A 14064-nucleotide genomic window follows, 5' to 3' on the forward strand; every position below is an offset into this window, starting at 1 on the left:
CTGGGCGCCCGCCCACTCGCCCGGGCCCGCGGGGTTGTGACGATTGTGTTCATGACCCTCGAATTTTGATCGTCCGTTTCTTGTCACATCTCTGTATGAGTAGGATTGCCAGGTTCAATTTCGGGCCAGGAACAAAATACACAGCGAAAAAAAGGGAACCGCGACGCAATATCACGAATCAGACGACTCCGACTCTTGCTTCCTGACTGATCGTGCTCACTTCCCGTTCCTTGTCTCCTTCTGCAGTTGCCGTTGCACCGTCCTCCGCAGTCCGACTCCCAATCTCGTGTTGTTCCAACGCTTGCCGCGCTTGTTCCCTCGCGTCCTCGATCGCGTTCGTTTGTGCACGCATACGACCCGTGATGTACTCTTGCGCAACGACTTCAGTCGCGCCTCGAATCGCATCGACCATGAACTCTTCGACCCATTCGTTCTCCTCGAACGGGATGTCCAACCATGCGCGTGGTAAAGGTTGTGACATGGTGTGGTGCGTCAACCCGTGCGTCGGGTCGATCAACAGGATCAGGAAGAACAGGTGTTCGGGCGTCACGGCACCAGCGTTGGTTGGAGTCGGGAACGCTGGAAGTTTCGCGAGTACCGGTTGCAGGCGGAGGTACACCGGACAGTTTGTCACTGGAACCGTGACCGAGTCCGACTGGTCATTCGAGGTCGAAGGTTTGTATGTCGTCGCGATCAACTGGTCAAGCGTTGTCTGAGGGGGAGTGTTCGAGTCAGTATTCGGTTCATCAGAGAGAAGGCAGCTCAAATGGGAAATCGCCTCACTTGGGCGAGGTTCCATCCGGCTTCGAGCCCGTCGAGCACGTTCAAGTTGCGCTCTTCCTCGTTGTCGTTGCCTCCTGTTGCTTCTTGCTCGACTTGACCCGTCTCGGCCCGATTGACCATGAGCGTACCTCCTTCGATCTGATCCATGATCTGGTTGGGTTTCCGGGTACAAGAATCAGCTTGATCCTAGTACCGCAACGACTTTCATGAAGAAAGTCACCTTGGAGAATCCGCGGTACACGAGGTTCTCGACCCCGTCGTACCCTTTCATGTCGTGCGAGAGTGACACTTGGATGACTTCATGTTCGGCGATCGGGGGTGCGACGGCGTTCAACAGATCCGTCAGACTCTTGAGCGTCGTCGACTTGAGTTCCTTGCCTAAGGAGGGATCCTAAGATCAGTGGCGCGTTTCTCGATCGAGGGGTATAACGAGCGGCGGACGAACCGAGTCCTTCAAGGTTTGCACCTTTGACCAAACCTTGCACGCCTTCAGTCCATTTGCGTACGCCTGATCCGTCCTCTCCTGTGCCTTCGTGGTTCCAAGCCTTCATGAGTCCTTCTCCCAACCCACCTGCGTTCGCTTTCACTTGTTCCTCGGCGACCGTGCGAGCCTGGTGCGCGAGCTGGGAAGCCTGGTTGATCGCGGTCGACGCGGTGGACCACACCGAGGACCACCCCCATCCTCCCGTTTGCGCAGGTTGTGGCTGCGATGGCGGGGTCGCGGTCGCAGCCGCTGGGGCAGAAGCACCAGCAGCAGTAGAAGTAGCGGTGGAAGCGGTACTTGTCGAGGTCGAAGGCAGGGTGCGCGAGATCGAAGCCGGCGACGCACGGTCGGCAGCAGTCGAAGACGACGGAACGCTGCGCTGGGACCTGACGCTGTCGGTGCTCCTCCGCGGAGGTTGCGTGGACGAACTCGCGATCTGACTCAGGTTCGTACGAGATCCGGTTGTACGCATGGGCGTAGTTGGCTTCTTGTCAAGCGTGGTGCGGGTTGAAGGTGGGGGAGGCGAAGTCGTCTTTGAGGTGATCTCGTCGAGAAAGTCGAGGACCGACTGCGCCTCTTGTGCGGATTTTGGAGCACTCGCTGCGCCGGGAGGAGGACGCGTCGCCTGAGCCTGGGATTGGGACTGAGACAGCGACGACGAGGTCGAAGTCGAACGAGGCAGGCCGGTTGTGGGCCCGGACCCGGTCGCCGAAGTGGACGGCTGCCCCGAGTAAGCATCGAGAGAGTCGAGGAACTGCAGGACGTCGTCTCGATTGGACCTGGGAGGTGGCATTGAGCGCGTTGCGGCGAGGTGAGCGAAACGCGCGGGGAACTAGGACGCGCAGAGACCCCAAACAGCTGGGAAGCGAGACGGACGACTCACCGACTGGTCGAAGTACGCGGTGGATTGCTCGCCATCTCTTGCAGCTTCGAGTGAGAGCAACAGTGACGAGAGCAGGAGCCGTCGTCGATGGTTTCCTTTCATCATCATCACTTGCCGAACCATGGCTTCACGTCTCGCATTCGCGGATATCGCCCACCGGTCAGTCGCAGTCTCGTACCACCGCATGTTCCGCGTCTGACCTCTTCCCGATCGCAGGGTGACGGTATCGGGCTTGTTTGGTCTCTCTGTCTGCAAGTCCTCCTCTTCTAGTCTCTGAGATCGACACGGACAAGAGAGCTGATGAATATGACTCTCTAGATGGACTGTACGGAATCTGGAGGACTCACACGGAAACGATGAAGGCTGGAGAGATCGCTTGGGCCAAACACCAAGAAGTACCCATCTCTCTCTCTACTCTCGCTCCAGAACTCAGATGAGTCCTGACGCTTTGCTCTGTAGGAAGTGAGGCTCAAGGAACAGCACGAGCAGGATCCCTTGTTGAAAGGATTTGTCGAACCTCCGACCTCTCGCCCGACTTGAGATCGCCACTCACCTCTCCTTCTCCCTGTGTGAATCGTCACCCGCAACGATGCCGTGTATCATACCTCGCTCTCTCTCTCCACTCTGTAATTAGCTCAACTTGGCTCCGTGGCCGAACTTCGATCAGCGAGCTCGAACGAGAGGGTTACGACTGATGCGATGCAAAGGTGGACATATGCGCAAGAACGAGGAACGCCAGTGTCTATATTCTACTGTTTCTTCTTCTCCTGTACTCCTTCCGTCAAGGCGTGACCATTTCCATGCGACTCCTCAACCGGTTTCTTGCGTTTCTCTCGAATTCCGACCCATGCCTCGATCCCAACCGCAACAAACACGCACGCGACTCCGACCCATTGCCCCGAGACGAGTTCGTGTTCAAACACGACGACGCTCAACAACATGGTCATCATCTTGCGCGTGACCGTGATCGTCACGAGCGTGAGACTCCCGTACTTTGACAAGGTGACAAAGATGAACAATTGTCCGATCGATCCCGTCACGCCAAACAGGACAATGTCGCGTACGATCGAAGGGTGCGTGCGCACAAACTCGAGCGAGTGTGACAGTTCGTTCACGTACCGACCATGGTGCGCAGGCGCGAGCCAATTCGGGTACATCGCGAACGGCAACACGAGCGACGCCGAGTTGAACGCGCACGAGAACGCGTTCATGAAGAACATCATTTGCGGGCCCGACACGCGAGGCGAGTCGAACGTCTTGAACAGTTGATCCTGAGTCGAGTTGACGATGCCGTCCATGATCAAGTTGACGCCCAACAGGCCGAGTCCGAGCAAACTGCTCGTCTCGCGTGCGGGTCCTTTCGTCGACGAGCCAGAGGTCGGCTTGTACAGCATGAAGAGCCAGATCCCGATCGTGACGAGCGCGACCAACAGGTACTTGTGCAGCGGGAACTTGCGTCGGTACAGGACGATGTTCATCAGCATGACGGGGACGAGCTTGCACGACTTGCCGAGCAGCAATGTCGGGAACGAGATGTGCGACAGCGACAGGAACCCGAACGGAGCGGCCGACGTTGCAAGCAGGGCGATCAGGGCGTACAGTCTCAGGAGTGACTGGAGGGATTGCTGGCGCGGTGCCGAGCTCGACGGGAGACCGAACAAGGTGCGCCAGGAAGTGGAAGTACCGGCTGTCGAGGCGGCGCTGGATCGAGTGAGGATGAGGAACAGGAGGGAGGAAATGATCGAGAAGAAGGACTGGACAGTGTTGATAAAGGTGACGGAGCGGAACTTGTCACGGGTCGGGAGCAGGCTGTTGGAAGGGTACGGCGTTGTAGATACTGTCCTCGGAAACAGACAAGGGTTAGGTAGCGAGTCTGGGACAGGGAGTTGATCCTCGAACCTACGTTTCTCTTGACACTGTTGAGAGCAATTCTAGAGCTTAGCATGGATGCCTTTGTGCGATATGGTGGATGCAATGCACTCACGATGGCCCACACGAGGAACGAGCCGTAAATTCCTGCGACGCAGATGCCAAAGTGCAGATACGGGTTCAGCTTGGCTGATGACCGTGTATGCACTTGTGCTCCCATCTTGTTACGGGTGACGGAGGTCGAAGTCGGCAGTTGCGATGAATCACTAGGCGCGGCTGGATGTGGACGACTGTCGATGTTCTGTCGCCTGTACGCGTGTTTGCCCCGTCTGTCTACGTGCTCGAGCTACCTTCGATTCGCAGAATGTGGTAAAGCTGTAACGTAGGCGGAAGGGCGATGATAGCGATTGTTCAGGGGCAAGCGGACCTGGCTTCATCTCAGGTTCCTCTCTACTCTTGTCAGTCTTCACGAGCTCGATGTACGAAGCTCGCTTGCTGCACTTTAGCGTCGCAGCTACTGGACTGTGGAAACCGGCACATGAAGCTTCCTCCTTGCGCTCTGGACCGCGGACTTGACGGAGTTCATCAATGGTGCTCTGTGCTCGCATTGCTGGGTCACATATAGAGTCTGCAGCTTGTGCGACTTGCGATCGGTCTCTCAACAAGCTTGCCAACCCATTCATCGGTCTGCCTGCCTCTCTGACCGTAACGGATTCGGTCGAACCGCCAACGCTGCTGTCCAGGCGTCCGCACCCCTTGCAGTTGATCGCTCGCCATGTCATTCGGAGCATTGACGGCCGTCGGAGCTTGCGTACAGATCGCAAAAGTAATCTTTCCCTCGAACCCGTTTCTGCATCCTCCCTGCTCCCGCTGATGCGTATGGGATCTCTCCGAACGGGTATGACGGATAGACGCTGTACGAGTTCTACAACACGTACAAGAACAACAAGAATCTACTCGACATCCTCGAAGGGTTCACGCAGAACCTCGAGATCGGGATCGAGAGGCTGAAAGCGAGGGAAGAGCTTCTCGGCCTCGGAGAGAAGGGTCAAAATGAAGCCCTCGAGTCGATCGAGCGCGACTTTACGAACGCCAAGAATTGGTTGCTCGCGAACGACAAGAACCTCAGGAGTTTGTGGACCGCTCTGCAAGCAGCAGACAAACTCAAGGATCTCGATGACCGATTGACAAAAGGTATACCGCCGCACTGACTTCCTCTTTGCGTCCCCTTTGGTGAGCACTGACTCGGATCAAACAGCTTTCGCGAGCAAAATGGCCATGGCGATCTTTTCCGCCTTGCAGGATACCCGACAAGGCGTCGCCAAGATCCAGACCACGCTCGAAGGTCTGCCGCTGAACCTCGAAACGGTCTGTCGCACTTCGACGAAAGAGGCGATACACGAGGCGATCACCGAGCTCAAAGAAGAGGCGTATCAAGCCGTGGGAGGAGGGCAAGGGAGAGCGAGAGGGTTCAGAAACGGTGAAGCCGAAAAGATTATCTCGCAATTGGTCGATCAGCTGGCCGAACAAGAACGACTCAAAGAAGAAGAAGAGGACCTCCTGCAAGACTTTGCACCGATCGAGCCGACCAGAGCGCGATCCAGTTACTCTCGCTCTGTCACGTCACCTGCGCACGGTGCCGACCCTTTCGAACCCTCCCTCGAGAGAGCCTCATCCGCTCCATCATCTCGACGTTCTTCGTATTTCAGATCCACAATCGACCACTCGGCTTTGGCCTCGTCTATCGCCTCTTCTTCTTCTGGGAAAGATCAAGTCGAAAGGAGACTAGAGAATCGAGACAGTCGCAAAACAGACAGGATGCCCTCGGGATCAATACTATTCTTGCCAAAGGACCCTATCACGAACGAAGATTTGATCGATCCAGTCTTGGCGAATGGTAAGTGCTCGTTCGCGCTCCTTTCCCCGGCGACCCGTTGATCGTCTATTTGGCTGCCAGATGGACTGATTCACGATCGATGGAGTCTTGTGAGCGGAAATCACAAAAACCTTCGAGATCCCTCGACACCTTTGATCATCCTCGGCGACGTCGTCCAATTGCGGGAAGCGATATTTCAGTCTGACCCTGACAGGCGCCCGCATTTTCGTGCGAAACGGCAAGCCTACCGAGCGGTACGTTTTGTAGACATCTTCGACTGAGAGCGTTTGACTCACGGTATACTTCTCAAGGATACGATACGGCTGTACGACGCATCGTGTTACACCGACCTTCCGGACTTGATCAACAGGCTGTCGCATATCTTGCTGTCTGAACCGAAATCAATCTCGACCAGGATTCGACGGGGTATTTGTCGGTATCGACTGCGAGATCTGGAGAACGCATTGGCAGATCTCGAACAGGCGATTTCTCTTTCTACCGAATCCAGGATTGGCGAAAACGGACATGAGGAGCAGGGGTCGATCAGCTTGGACGCGCTACGTATGCGAGCCTTGGTCAAGGAAGAGATGCAGTACGTCTTCACTCAAACAAGCTGTATGATCTACGGCTGCGATCTGACAACCCTCGAGCATCGCAGCGATAACGTCGCGTCTGCAGAGGATCTCGAGCAGCTTTTGCTCCTGAGCCCGAACGATGTCCTCGGACTATCTCTTCGCGCAATGTTACGAGCGAGCGCAGGAGATCTGACCGGCGCTCAGGACGACCTTGCACGCACGAACACAGCGGTGAGGAAGCATGTCGTGTACAGGTCAAGTGTTGGGGACTCAGATTGTGACCTCGAGTTCTTGGCGAGTGTCCCATTCATCATCCAACATACTGGACGCAAAGCTGACGACTCGCAGAAGACTCGCTTGTAGGTGCGGGGCTGGGCATACTCGAGTGTGAGCTTTCTCGTCGACTGTGAAATCTTGTCGCTAACCGACAAGCTCTCTCACTGCGCAGATACACGACTACGAGTCCGCTCTCAATGACTTCAGCTTCTCTTGCTCCTTGCGAGACCCGCCGGAACCGTATACAGTCTCCTGTCGAGCCCTTGCGTCAATCAAGCTCGCAGAATCGCAAAGCCTTCTGTCTGAGACTGTGCTCGACACGGCCTTGGACGATCTCGACGCCTCGATCGATTTGCTCAGGAAAGTAGCTGTCGTACAAGAGAAACGAGGTGGAGCACGGCAGGAAACGAGCGGTTCCGAACGGCTGCGGTGCGAGCGCGAGGACGGGTTGCCAAGAGTAGCTTACCAGTGCCTCTTGCTACGAGCCTCGGCAAGACAGACACAGTACGTATTTCCCTCCGCTTCTCCTTTGAGCGAGAGTACCTGATCACGAGATATCGCTAGAGGCGAACCCCAGCTCGCTTTGCTAGATTTCGAAACCTCTATCCGATTGAGACCTCCCGGAGTCCGCGAGCTCGCCTCTCTCGTCTGTGCCCTCGCACAAATTCGCGCAGAGTGCGGCGATCGGCATGGGGCGGAGCGTGAATTTGCACAAGCTGTTGCAATCGCAGAGACGGAATACGAGCGCATCGCTTGCGAGCGAGCTCGTGAGGAAAGTCTGCTGCGATGAAATCAATGTTTTGCATCATTTGTGTTTCGCTGGGACAATTCACCGAGACAAGCACAACAGGACGGGAGGAGAACGTGCTTTGCAGATTGCAGGTAGGAGAACATACAGACAGAGAGATCCGCGAGATCCGGTACTATGTAGTGGAGCATGACAAAGGTTTATGGAACACATCGAGCCGTCGGTATGACGTTATTCTTCTCCGGAATCTGAGAGGACGATCGTATCGAGCTGTTTTGCCTTTGCGTCCGGTCGCGAAGACTGACTCTTTGATTGCGTTTTTGTCGAGGTGTCTCTAGCAGCCGCTGTTTTTACCGCTGACTTCGATGGAGCTGTGATAGTATGCTGAGAGGACGAAGTGGATGCGACAGGCTGTGCAGGCTTCTTTCCATCAGAGCTTATTGAGCGTTTTAATGTCTTCGATGCGGCGTCGGTGTTCGCCTTCATGTCCGGCGGCAGGTTTGCCGCTGCAGCCAGAGGGGACCGCTTGCCTGCGGAGGCAGGTTTCGATGCGAAAGACAGCGTCTGTTGCGAGAACACGGGCTTCTTGGAACCTTGGCTATCGGATCGAATCATGGGAGAGACTCCTTTCGGCCCAGACACAGTCTTCGTCGGTCCTGCCGACGTAGGAGGTTTGTCGATAGTCGTGACGGAGGATGGCGGTCCCGGAGACGGAGGTGAAGCTCGGGGTCTCTTTTTTCTGCTCTCGACTGGCGAGTCGGACTTCCGCTTGCCAGGATGCGATGCAGCAGCAGGATGCGTGACTTCAGAATGTTGATGCTTTTCTGTGGCGGGCATGGACGCAGTACCGCTCGATGGGCTTGAAGGATCGGATAAACTGGAAGAATCTGCTCGATCGGCGGTATCTTTGCGCTCCTGCAGATCGTTGAGATACTTGATACGGCGAGACGCTTGGTCAATGACATCCTCTATTCGAACCGAGAAAGCTCGTCAGTTGCGCCGATCCGGTCACTTTCAGAAACCGACAGACTAGGAGGACTCACTCTGCTTTTCAGCATCGCTCATCTCGAGAGCTTCTCTCAGCAATTTCGAGACTTGCTCGTCATTGAGCTTCTTGCTTTCGTTCAGCAGCTGAACGATGACCTTCTTCCGTTTCTCGAGCTTCTTCTGCCTCAAGCGAGCGAGTGCCACTTTCTCCTCTTCGCTGTCCGGTGCTTGCAAGATCGAGGAAGTCTCGGCTCCCGAGATACGTTCGCCCTTCGAGAGGCCGTGAACAGGTTCGTCGATGCTGAAATCTGAACCTTCGTGATCCGAATGGCCCTCGGCTACGCCCAAGCGGTAGTCGTCGCCAGATGAGACGGCGTCAGTGGTTGCTGCGTCACTGGTTCTCTTTGACCGCCTCTTGCCGGGATCAATCGGGTTGATCGCGAGCGGAACTTTGTAGTTGACCTGGACGATGGTTTCGCAAAGTCAGCTCGTTCAAACCGGCTGGAGACCGGGCGTGCGAATTGACTCACAGCCTTCTTGGCGCGCCTTGACCTGCCGGCAGCGAAAGCTGCGTCCTCGTCTGCCATCGTCTTCTCCTGTTCTTTCTGAGCTTCTTTGGCAACGATGCGATCCCAGAAACCTCCGAGATCCTCAGCTGCTTCGACTTGACCGATTGCGTCCACGTCGCCCAATCCTCCCTTTTCGCTAACCCAGACTTGCGCGGTCGCGAACGCCCCGGCGTTTTCCTGCGCAGCTTCGTTTAGAGGTTCCGCAGTTTTCGACAGAAGCTCGTCAATCTCGGCGTCTGTGTACCGTTGCGCGGCTTTCTCCGCCTCCGCATCGTCGGTCTCCAGAATAGCTTGAGCTCCATACTGTAGGACAGCAGATATGAATGAGCTCAGAAGGACCGGAGACCGAGGGCAGATCAGCAGTCACCTGAAGCGCCCCAGCGACATCTTCCGTTTCGTCATCTCGAGCATCGATCTTCTGGATGATGAGGTGCTCAAGCCCCTGTTTCTTGCGTCCTGAAGCGAGAATCTTCTCTTCGCATGTGCCTTTGACGACGAGGCGAAAAACGCGCACGGGGTTCTTCTGACCAATACGGTGCGCTCGCGCGATCGCCTGCATGTCTTGGAACGGGTTGAAATCCTGATCGAACAGGATGACAACGTCGGCGGATGTGAGTGTCAGGCCGACACCTCCAGCTCGAGTGCTCAGAATGAAGACGGAATAAGGGGAAGCCGGATCGTTGAAGCGATCGACGTCTGCCGAATTCAAGCTGTGTCAGCCAGATGACCAAAAAGACCGGCTTGCGCACAAGCGAACTTACCTCGTTGTCGATCAAGCTGGGGTGTGTCTCCGTCGAGGCGTAGCCATTTGGTGCCAATGCCGTCGAGGAAAGCTCCAAGCTTGTTGAGAACGATTTTGAACTGCGAGAACTGTGGGCAACGATTCTGCTCAACCAATAATCGCAACAAGGAATGACGGACACAAACGAGAGTGCGCTCAAGACGTACGATCAGGACTTTATGCCCCTTCTCCCGCAGCCTCGGCAGCATCTTCTCGAGCAAGACGAGTTTGGCAGAAGCGTCCGTGAGCTGGCGGAAGGCTTCTTGAGCCGGCACAGTGTTGCCGGGATCCAGCTCGGGAACGTGGAGGTACGGATGACACACGATCTTGCGGAGCGTCATGAGAGTGTTCCTGAACAGCGTAGGAGAGATCAGCCCGAGGGAAAATTGCGAGGATTTTATGGCTGGTCACGCACGTGGTAGCTGTCGTCTTGGCTTTCGTCTTGTTCTTTCCAGCATTGTTGACGATGCTGAGGATCGCAGCCGAATTCTTCTCCAGGATGCCTCGATACAGCTGACGCTGCAGGAGGGTCAGGTGGACGGGCACGACGAATTCTCCCTGAACAGAAGAAGTCAGCCATTTTTGTTCACATACAATCCGAGCGTAAGATGCCAAGACTGACCAGGGGAGGGAGGTTCAGCACTTGGTCTTTCGTACGCCGTAGCATGTAGGGGCGAAGGTCCTCTCGTATACGATCAACTCGTTCCTTGGTCATCTCGAGCGTAGGATCCGAGAGGGCGGCAACATTGGCGAACTCTTCCGGAGCTGTAGACCGCTCATGTCAGCGACAATTTCTGATAAGACTCAGAGAAAAGGGGAGACTTGCCGAGGAAGTTAAGGAGGTTGTACAATTCCCGCAAGTTGTTGTTGAGGGGAGTACCTATGCCAGAGATGGCGATTAGACGAGCTCAGGCGTGCGAAAGCGAAAGGCGATTTACCCGTGAGCAAGATCTTCATCCCTACACGGAGCTTGCCCAGTCCAGCCCACAACTTGTTCGTCTCACCACTCTTCAATGCCTGTCCCTCATCGATCACGAGACAGTCCCATCGAGTGCAGCGAGCGAGCACGTTGGCGTGATTCTTAAGCGCTTCGTATGTTGTGATTACGACGTGAGTTTTCAGATCGCCGTTGTCGGCAAACATCTCGAAATTTTCGACGATTCGCCTGGATTCAGCGTCGCCATTGTACGCAACAGTCCGTAGCTCGGGAGCCCATCGCTCAAACTCTCGTAGCCCTGTCGAGACCAATAGATCAGCTGAGGTACCCATAGAATAGTGAGCGTGATTCTCCTCACAGTTTGAAACCAGCGAATTGGGAACGACGATGAGAAACGGTCGAGCTTTTTGGACAAGGTTGAGGTATCCGAGGAAGCAGATGAGCTGGCACGTTTTTCCGAGACCCTAGAGGGTATCACCAGACATGGACTGGTCAGCAGACATGCGAGTCGCAACAGACATGTCACAAACGGCTAACCATCTCGTCCGCAAGAATGCATCCTGTCTTCACCCACCAGTGGCTGTTGCTCCGACGAACGTGCGTCAGTTCGCGCGCAGAACATGCTGCAAACAAGTGAACTGACTTGAGCAAAAAGCTAAGCCCTTGGATCTGGAAATCCATCAATTGCCCGTTCTTGACTGTGTCGGGCTGCTTCGTGAAGACGGGAGATTTTCCAGGACGCTTTGCGTCGAGCTCTGTTGAGACGAGTACAGCGTTAGAGCTTTAACTTTACTTTGAGCGCCATGAAATGCCTCTACTCACGCGCCATCTGGGTCGGGTTCAAACGCGGAACTCGCATCTCGCGCTGAGACGCCACAACGTAAGATTTATAAGCATTGAAGAAAGTCTCGTAGCCCTCGTCGCCTTCTCGCAGCGGATCTTGTTCCGTTGCTGATCGGACCGGGGAAATAGCCGTTAGCAGGTCGTGCACCGGGAGAGAATCTCGCGTTCTGGGAAGCTCACATTGCGAATACGGCAAGCCTTGCCATTTGATGTAGCACCTCGAAATGAGCTTGACGCTCTCTTTGTCGTCCGCAGGGCGACTCCGGAAACCATCGAACGTGATGGGTCGTCCAGTCGCAGGCGAAATGTACCAGACACTGATGATGCGATCAACCGTTTTCCAAGCTTGCGGAATCTTGCTTTCGATCTGAGCGTCCGGAGCTGGCCCGACAAAGTAATCTTGCTCGTTCGCCTTGTCGAGCGCATCGGCAGAATCGACTTCGGCTTCGTCCCCAAGCTCTTCTTTCGAAGGCTCAAAGGTGACGTTCGAGCCTTTCGACAGAAAATTAGAGAGCTTAAGGTTGTAGCGAGCAGAGAGCCACGAGTGCTGGACCCAGGCCACGTCGCGATAACTGAGACCCTTCCATTTAACGAGATACTGTGGCATGGAAAGGTCTCGGTCAGTTCTTAAAAGTAAGCCGCCAGCGGCGGTAGAGCCAAGCACTCACAAGGGCGGGACAGGTTGGATCTTTCGCGGTCGGCAGCACAAACTCGAGTCCGCTTTTCGGATCTCGCACCTTCTCGCCGCAGCGGTGGGAAGTGTTGCTCTCGTCCGACTCTTTCCATCCCAGGATCACATCGAGCTCGACTTGCCACTCGTTGTCGTATCGCTCGCAGTCGTGACATAAACCTGAACGGTAGTATGTGATCACGTGGTCCACCCAAGTCGTTCCCGCATCCTCGAATTCAGGAACCTCGACACAGCCGTAGTGGGCCGCGCGTCTGCAGCTGCATCACGGCGCATGAGTGATACTGTCAGTACTCTGACAAGTCTGAATACCACGAGAATCTGTCTGGACTTACAGTTGACAGCGGAACATGCACCCTAGCTCGTAACCATTCGGCGCTTGCGCAGTGCTTATCTGCATGTCTCCGTCACCCTCCGCCTTGACAGGTCTGATCGCCGATTTCTCAACTGTGACGGGTGATTCTTTAGCTTGGTCAGTCACCGTGGATGAAAGAAGGACGCAGGACGCACAGCCAGTGATTTTGCGGCCGGATTGTCCACATGTGAAACAAGAGGTCCCTCCTGGCTTCTCGCAAGCAGTGCAATTTGCGAGTGCGAGGACCTGGTGTATGTCTAGCTCGGTTTTTCTCCTCTTTTTGTTTGTTGACGCGCCCGCACTCGATTTCGCGTGTTCCCCATTCAGCCGCGTGACGAGTTTTTTCTGCAATGCGCCCGGCAGACATGTGAAGTGGTAGGCCGAGATACTGATACAGATGTAAGACGGATTTAGCTGTCGACGCTCGCCGAGATCATGCAAGACAGAACAGAAGATTCGCACCAGGTCGCGCACTCGATCCAGGCTCCGAGCTGACTGTCCATCTCTCGCTCCTCGTCTGTGTCGAGCTCATCCTCATGACGCTTCTTTTTCCGACCTCCTTGCTTTTTACCCCGTCCATTCGCCTTGAGATCGTGGGCTTCGAGGAGTTCTGCTGCCGGGGCTTTGCCACAGTTCGGGTTGGCGCAGATCTGCGAGCTTACAACGTCATAAGCAGATTCGACGGGCACAACCTAACGAGACATGCTCACGTGATAGTGCATGTCTTGTGGACGCTCGCGATCGAGGCCGTAGTCTTCAGGAACTGATGTAGCTTCCCTCGACGAAGTCTCGCTCGATTCGCCACTACTGATGACCAAGATTGCTTGATCCTCTAGATCACGACGGCCTCGATCGCTTTGCATGCTCAACTCGTCGTCGCTCTCGTCTTCAAGCGTGATTGTCCTTGTTGCGGCGATTTTCGATCCGTCTTGCATCTTGACATCCTCATGACTGTCGTCTTCCATCTTGGCTTTTCCTTCTTCATCGTCATCGTCTTGAGCCGCATCAAACGCTGCTAGTAGTTTGGGTGCGAGCTCGGCTACTTCCGACCGAGTACGCTGCATTCGCGATTTTAGCAAATCCAAGAATGGTCAGTCAATCAGGGCCAGACATCAGGAGGAAGCAGCCTGCCTTTTCCGCATCTGTGTTTGCCAACGGCGGAGTCAGAAGGCGAGGGAGATGATACTCACCCGGACTTTCTTTCCTCCTTCAACTAGCTGAACCACGAAATGATCTTGCATTCCCTCATTTCTCTGACGCGTACAAATCTTCCACACTGATTCTGTCTCTTGATACCTGCTATCGTCTTGCTCGAGAGTCATCTTTGCTTCTCCCAGAGGAATGTTCAAAGTTGAACGACCGCTCGATTTCGATGACAACGATACATGTTCAGGAGCGGGCGAAGCTGAT

At 55.1% G+C, this 14064-nt stretch overlaps 4 protein-coding genes across 4 annotated transcripts; 1 reads left to right on the plus strand and 3 right to left on the minus strand.

The window, feature by feature from the left end:
- Positions 1-178: 178 nt before the first annotated feature.
- Positions 179-2185, minus strand: JCM15063_005730 (uncharacterized protein; the record flags this gene model as incomplete). The annotated part of the gene is made up of 5 exons (XM_076675951.1): positions 179-712; positions 784-933; positions 1004-1161; positions 1229-2046; positions 2151-2185. 5 exons carry the CDS (start codon positions 2183-2185, stop codon positions 179-181), a joined length of 1695 nt encoding a protein of 564 aa, XP_076537090.1.
- Positions 2186-2899: 714 nt separating this feature from the next.
- On the minus strand, positions 2900-4239 carry HUT1 (UDP-galactose transporter HUT1; the record flags this gene model as incomplete). Its single annotated transcript, XM_076675952.1, has 3 exons — positions 2900-3987; positions 4054-4066; positions 4135-4239. The coding sequence occupies 3 exons, from the start codon at positions 4237-4239 to the stop codon at positions 2900-2902; spliced, it is 1206 nt and encodes a 401-aa protein (XP_076537091.1).
- Positions 4240-4794: 555 nt separating this feature from the next.
- JCM15063_005732 (uncharacterized protein) lies at positions 4795-7536 on the plus strand (the record flags this gene model as incomplete). The annotated part of the gene is made up of 9 exons (XM_076675953.1): positions 4795-4845; positions 4931-5213; positions 5278-5916; positions 5977-6149; positions 6207-6487; positions 6554-6764; positions 6834-6857; positions 6919-7250; positions 7311-7536. The coding sequence occupies 9 exons, from the start codon at positions 4795-4797 to the stop codon at positions 7534-7536; spliced, it is 2220 nt and encodes a 739-aa protein (XP_076537092.1).
- A 189-nt stretch (positions 7537-7725) lies between these two features.
- On the minus strand, positions 7726-13718 carry JCM15063_005733 (uncharacterized protein; the record flags this gene model as incomplete). Its single annotated transcript, XM_076675954.1, has 20 exons — positions 7726-8462; positions 8538-8943; positions 9012-9353; positions 9418-9746; positions 9812-9920; positions 9999-10182; positions 10247-10389; positions 10454-10596; positions 10658-10711; positions 10770-11066; positions 11127-11232; positions 11306-11348; positions 11412-11523; positions 11591-11719; positions 11792-12209; positions 12280-12559; positions 12635-12746; positions 13020-13042; positions 13117-13304; positions 13365-13718. The coding sequence occupies 20 exons, from the start codon at positions 13716-13718 to the stop codon at positions 7726-7728; spliced, it is 4509 nt and encodes a 1502-aa protein (XP_076537093.1).
- Positions 13719-14064: the final 346 nt, after the last annotated feature.

The sequence above is a fragment of the Sporobolomyces koalae genome, assembly GCF_050403365.1.
Source record: "Sporobolomyces koalae JCM15063 DNA, S_koalae_JCM15063T_v1_ctg2, whole genome shotgun sequence".
Lineage (NCBI taxonomy): Eukaryota > Fungi > Basidiomycota > Microbotryomycetes > Sporidiobolales > Sporidiobolaceae > Sporobolomyces > Sporobolomyces koalae.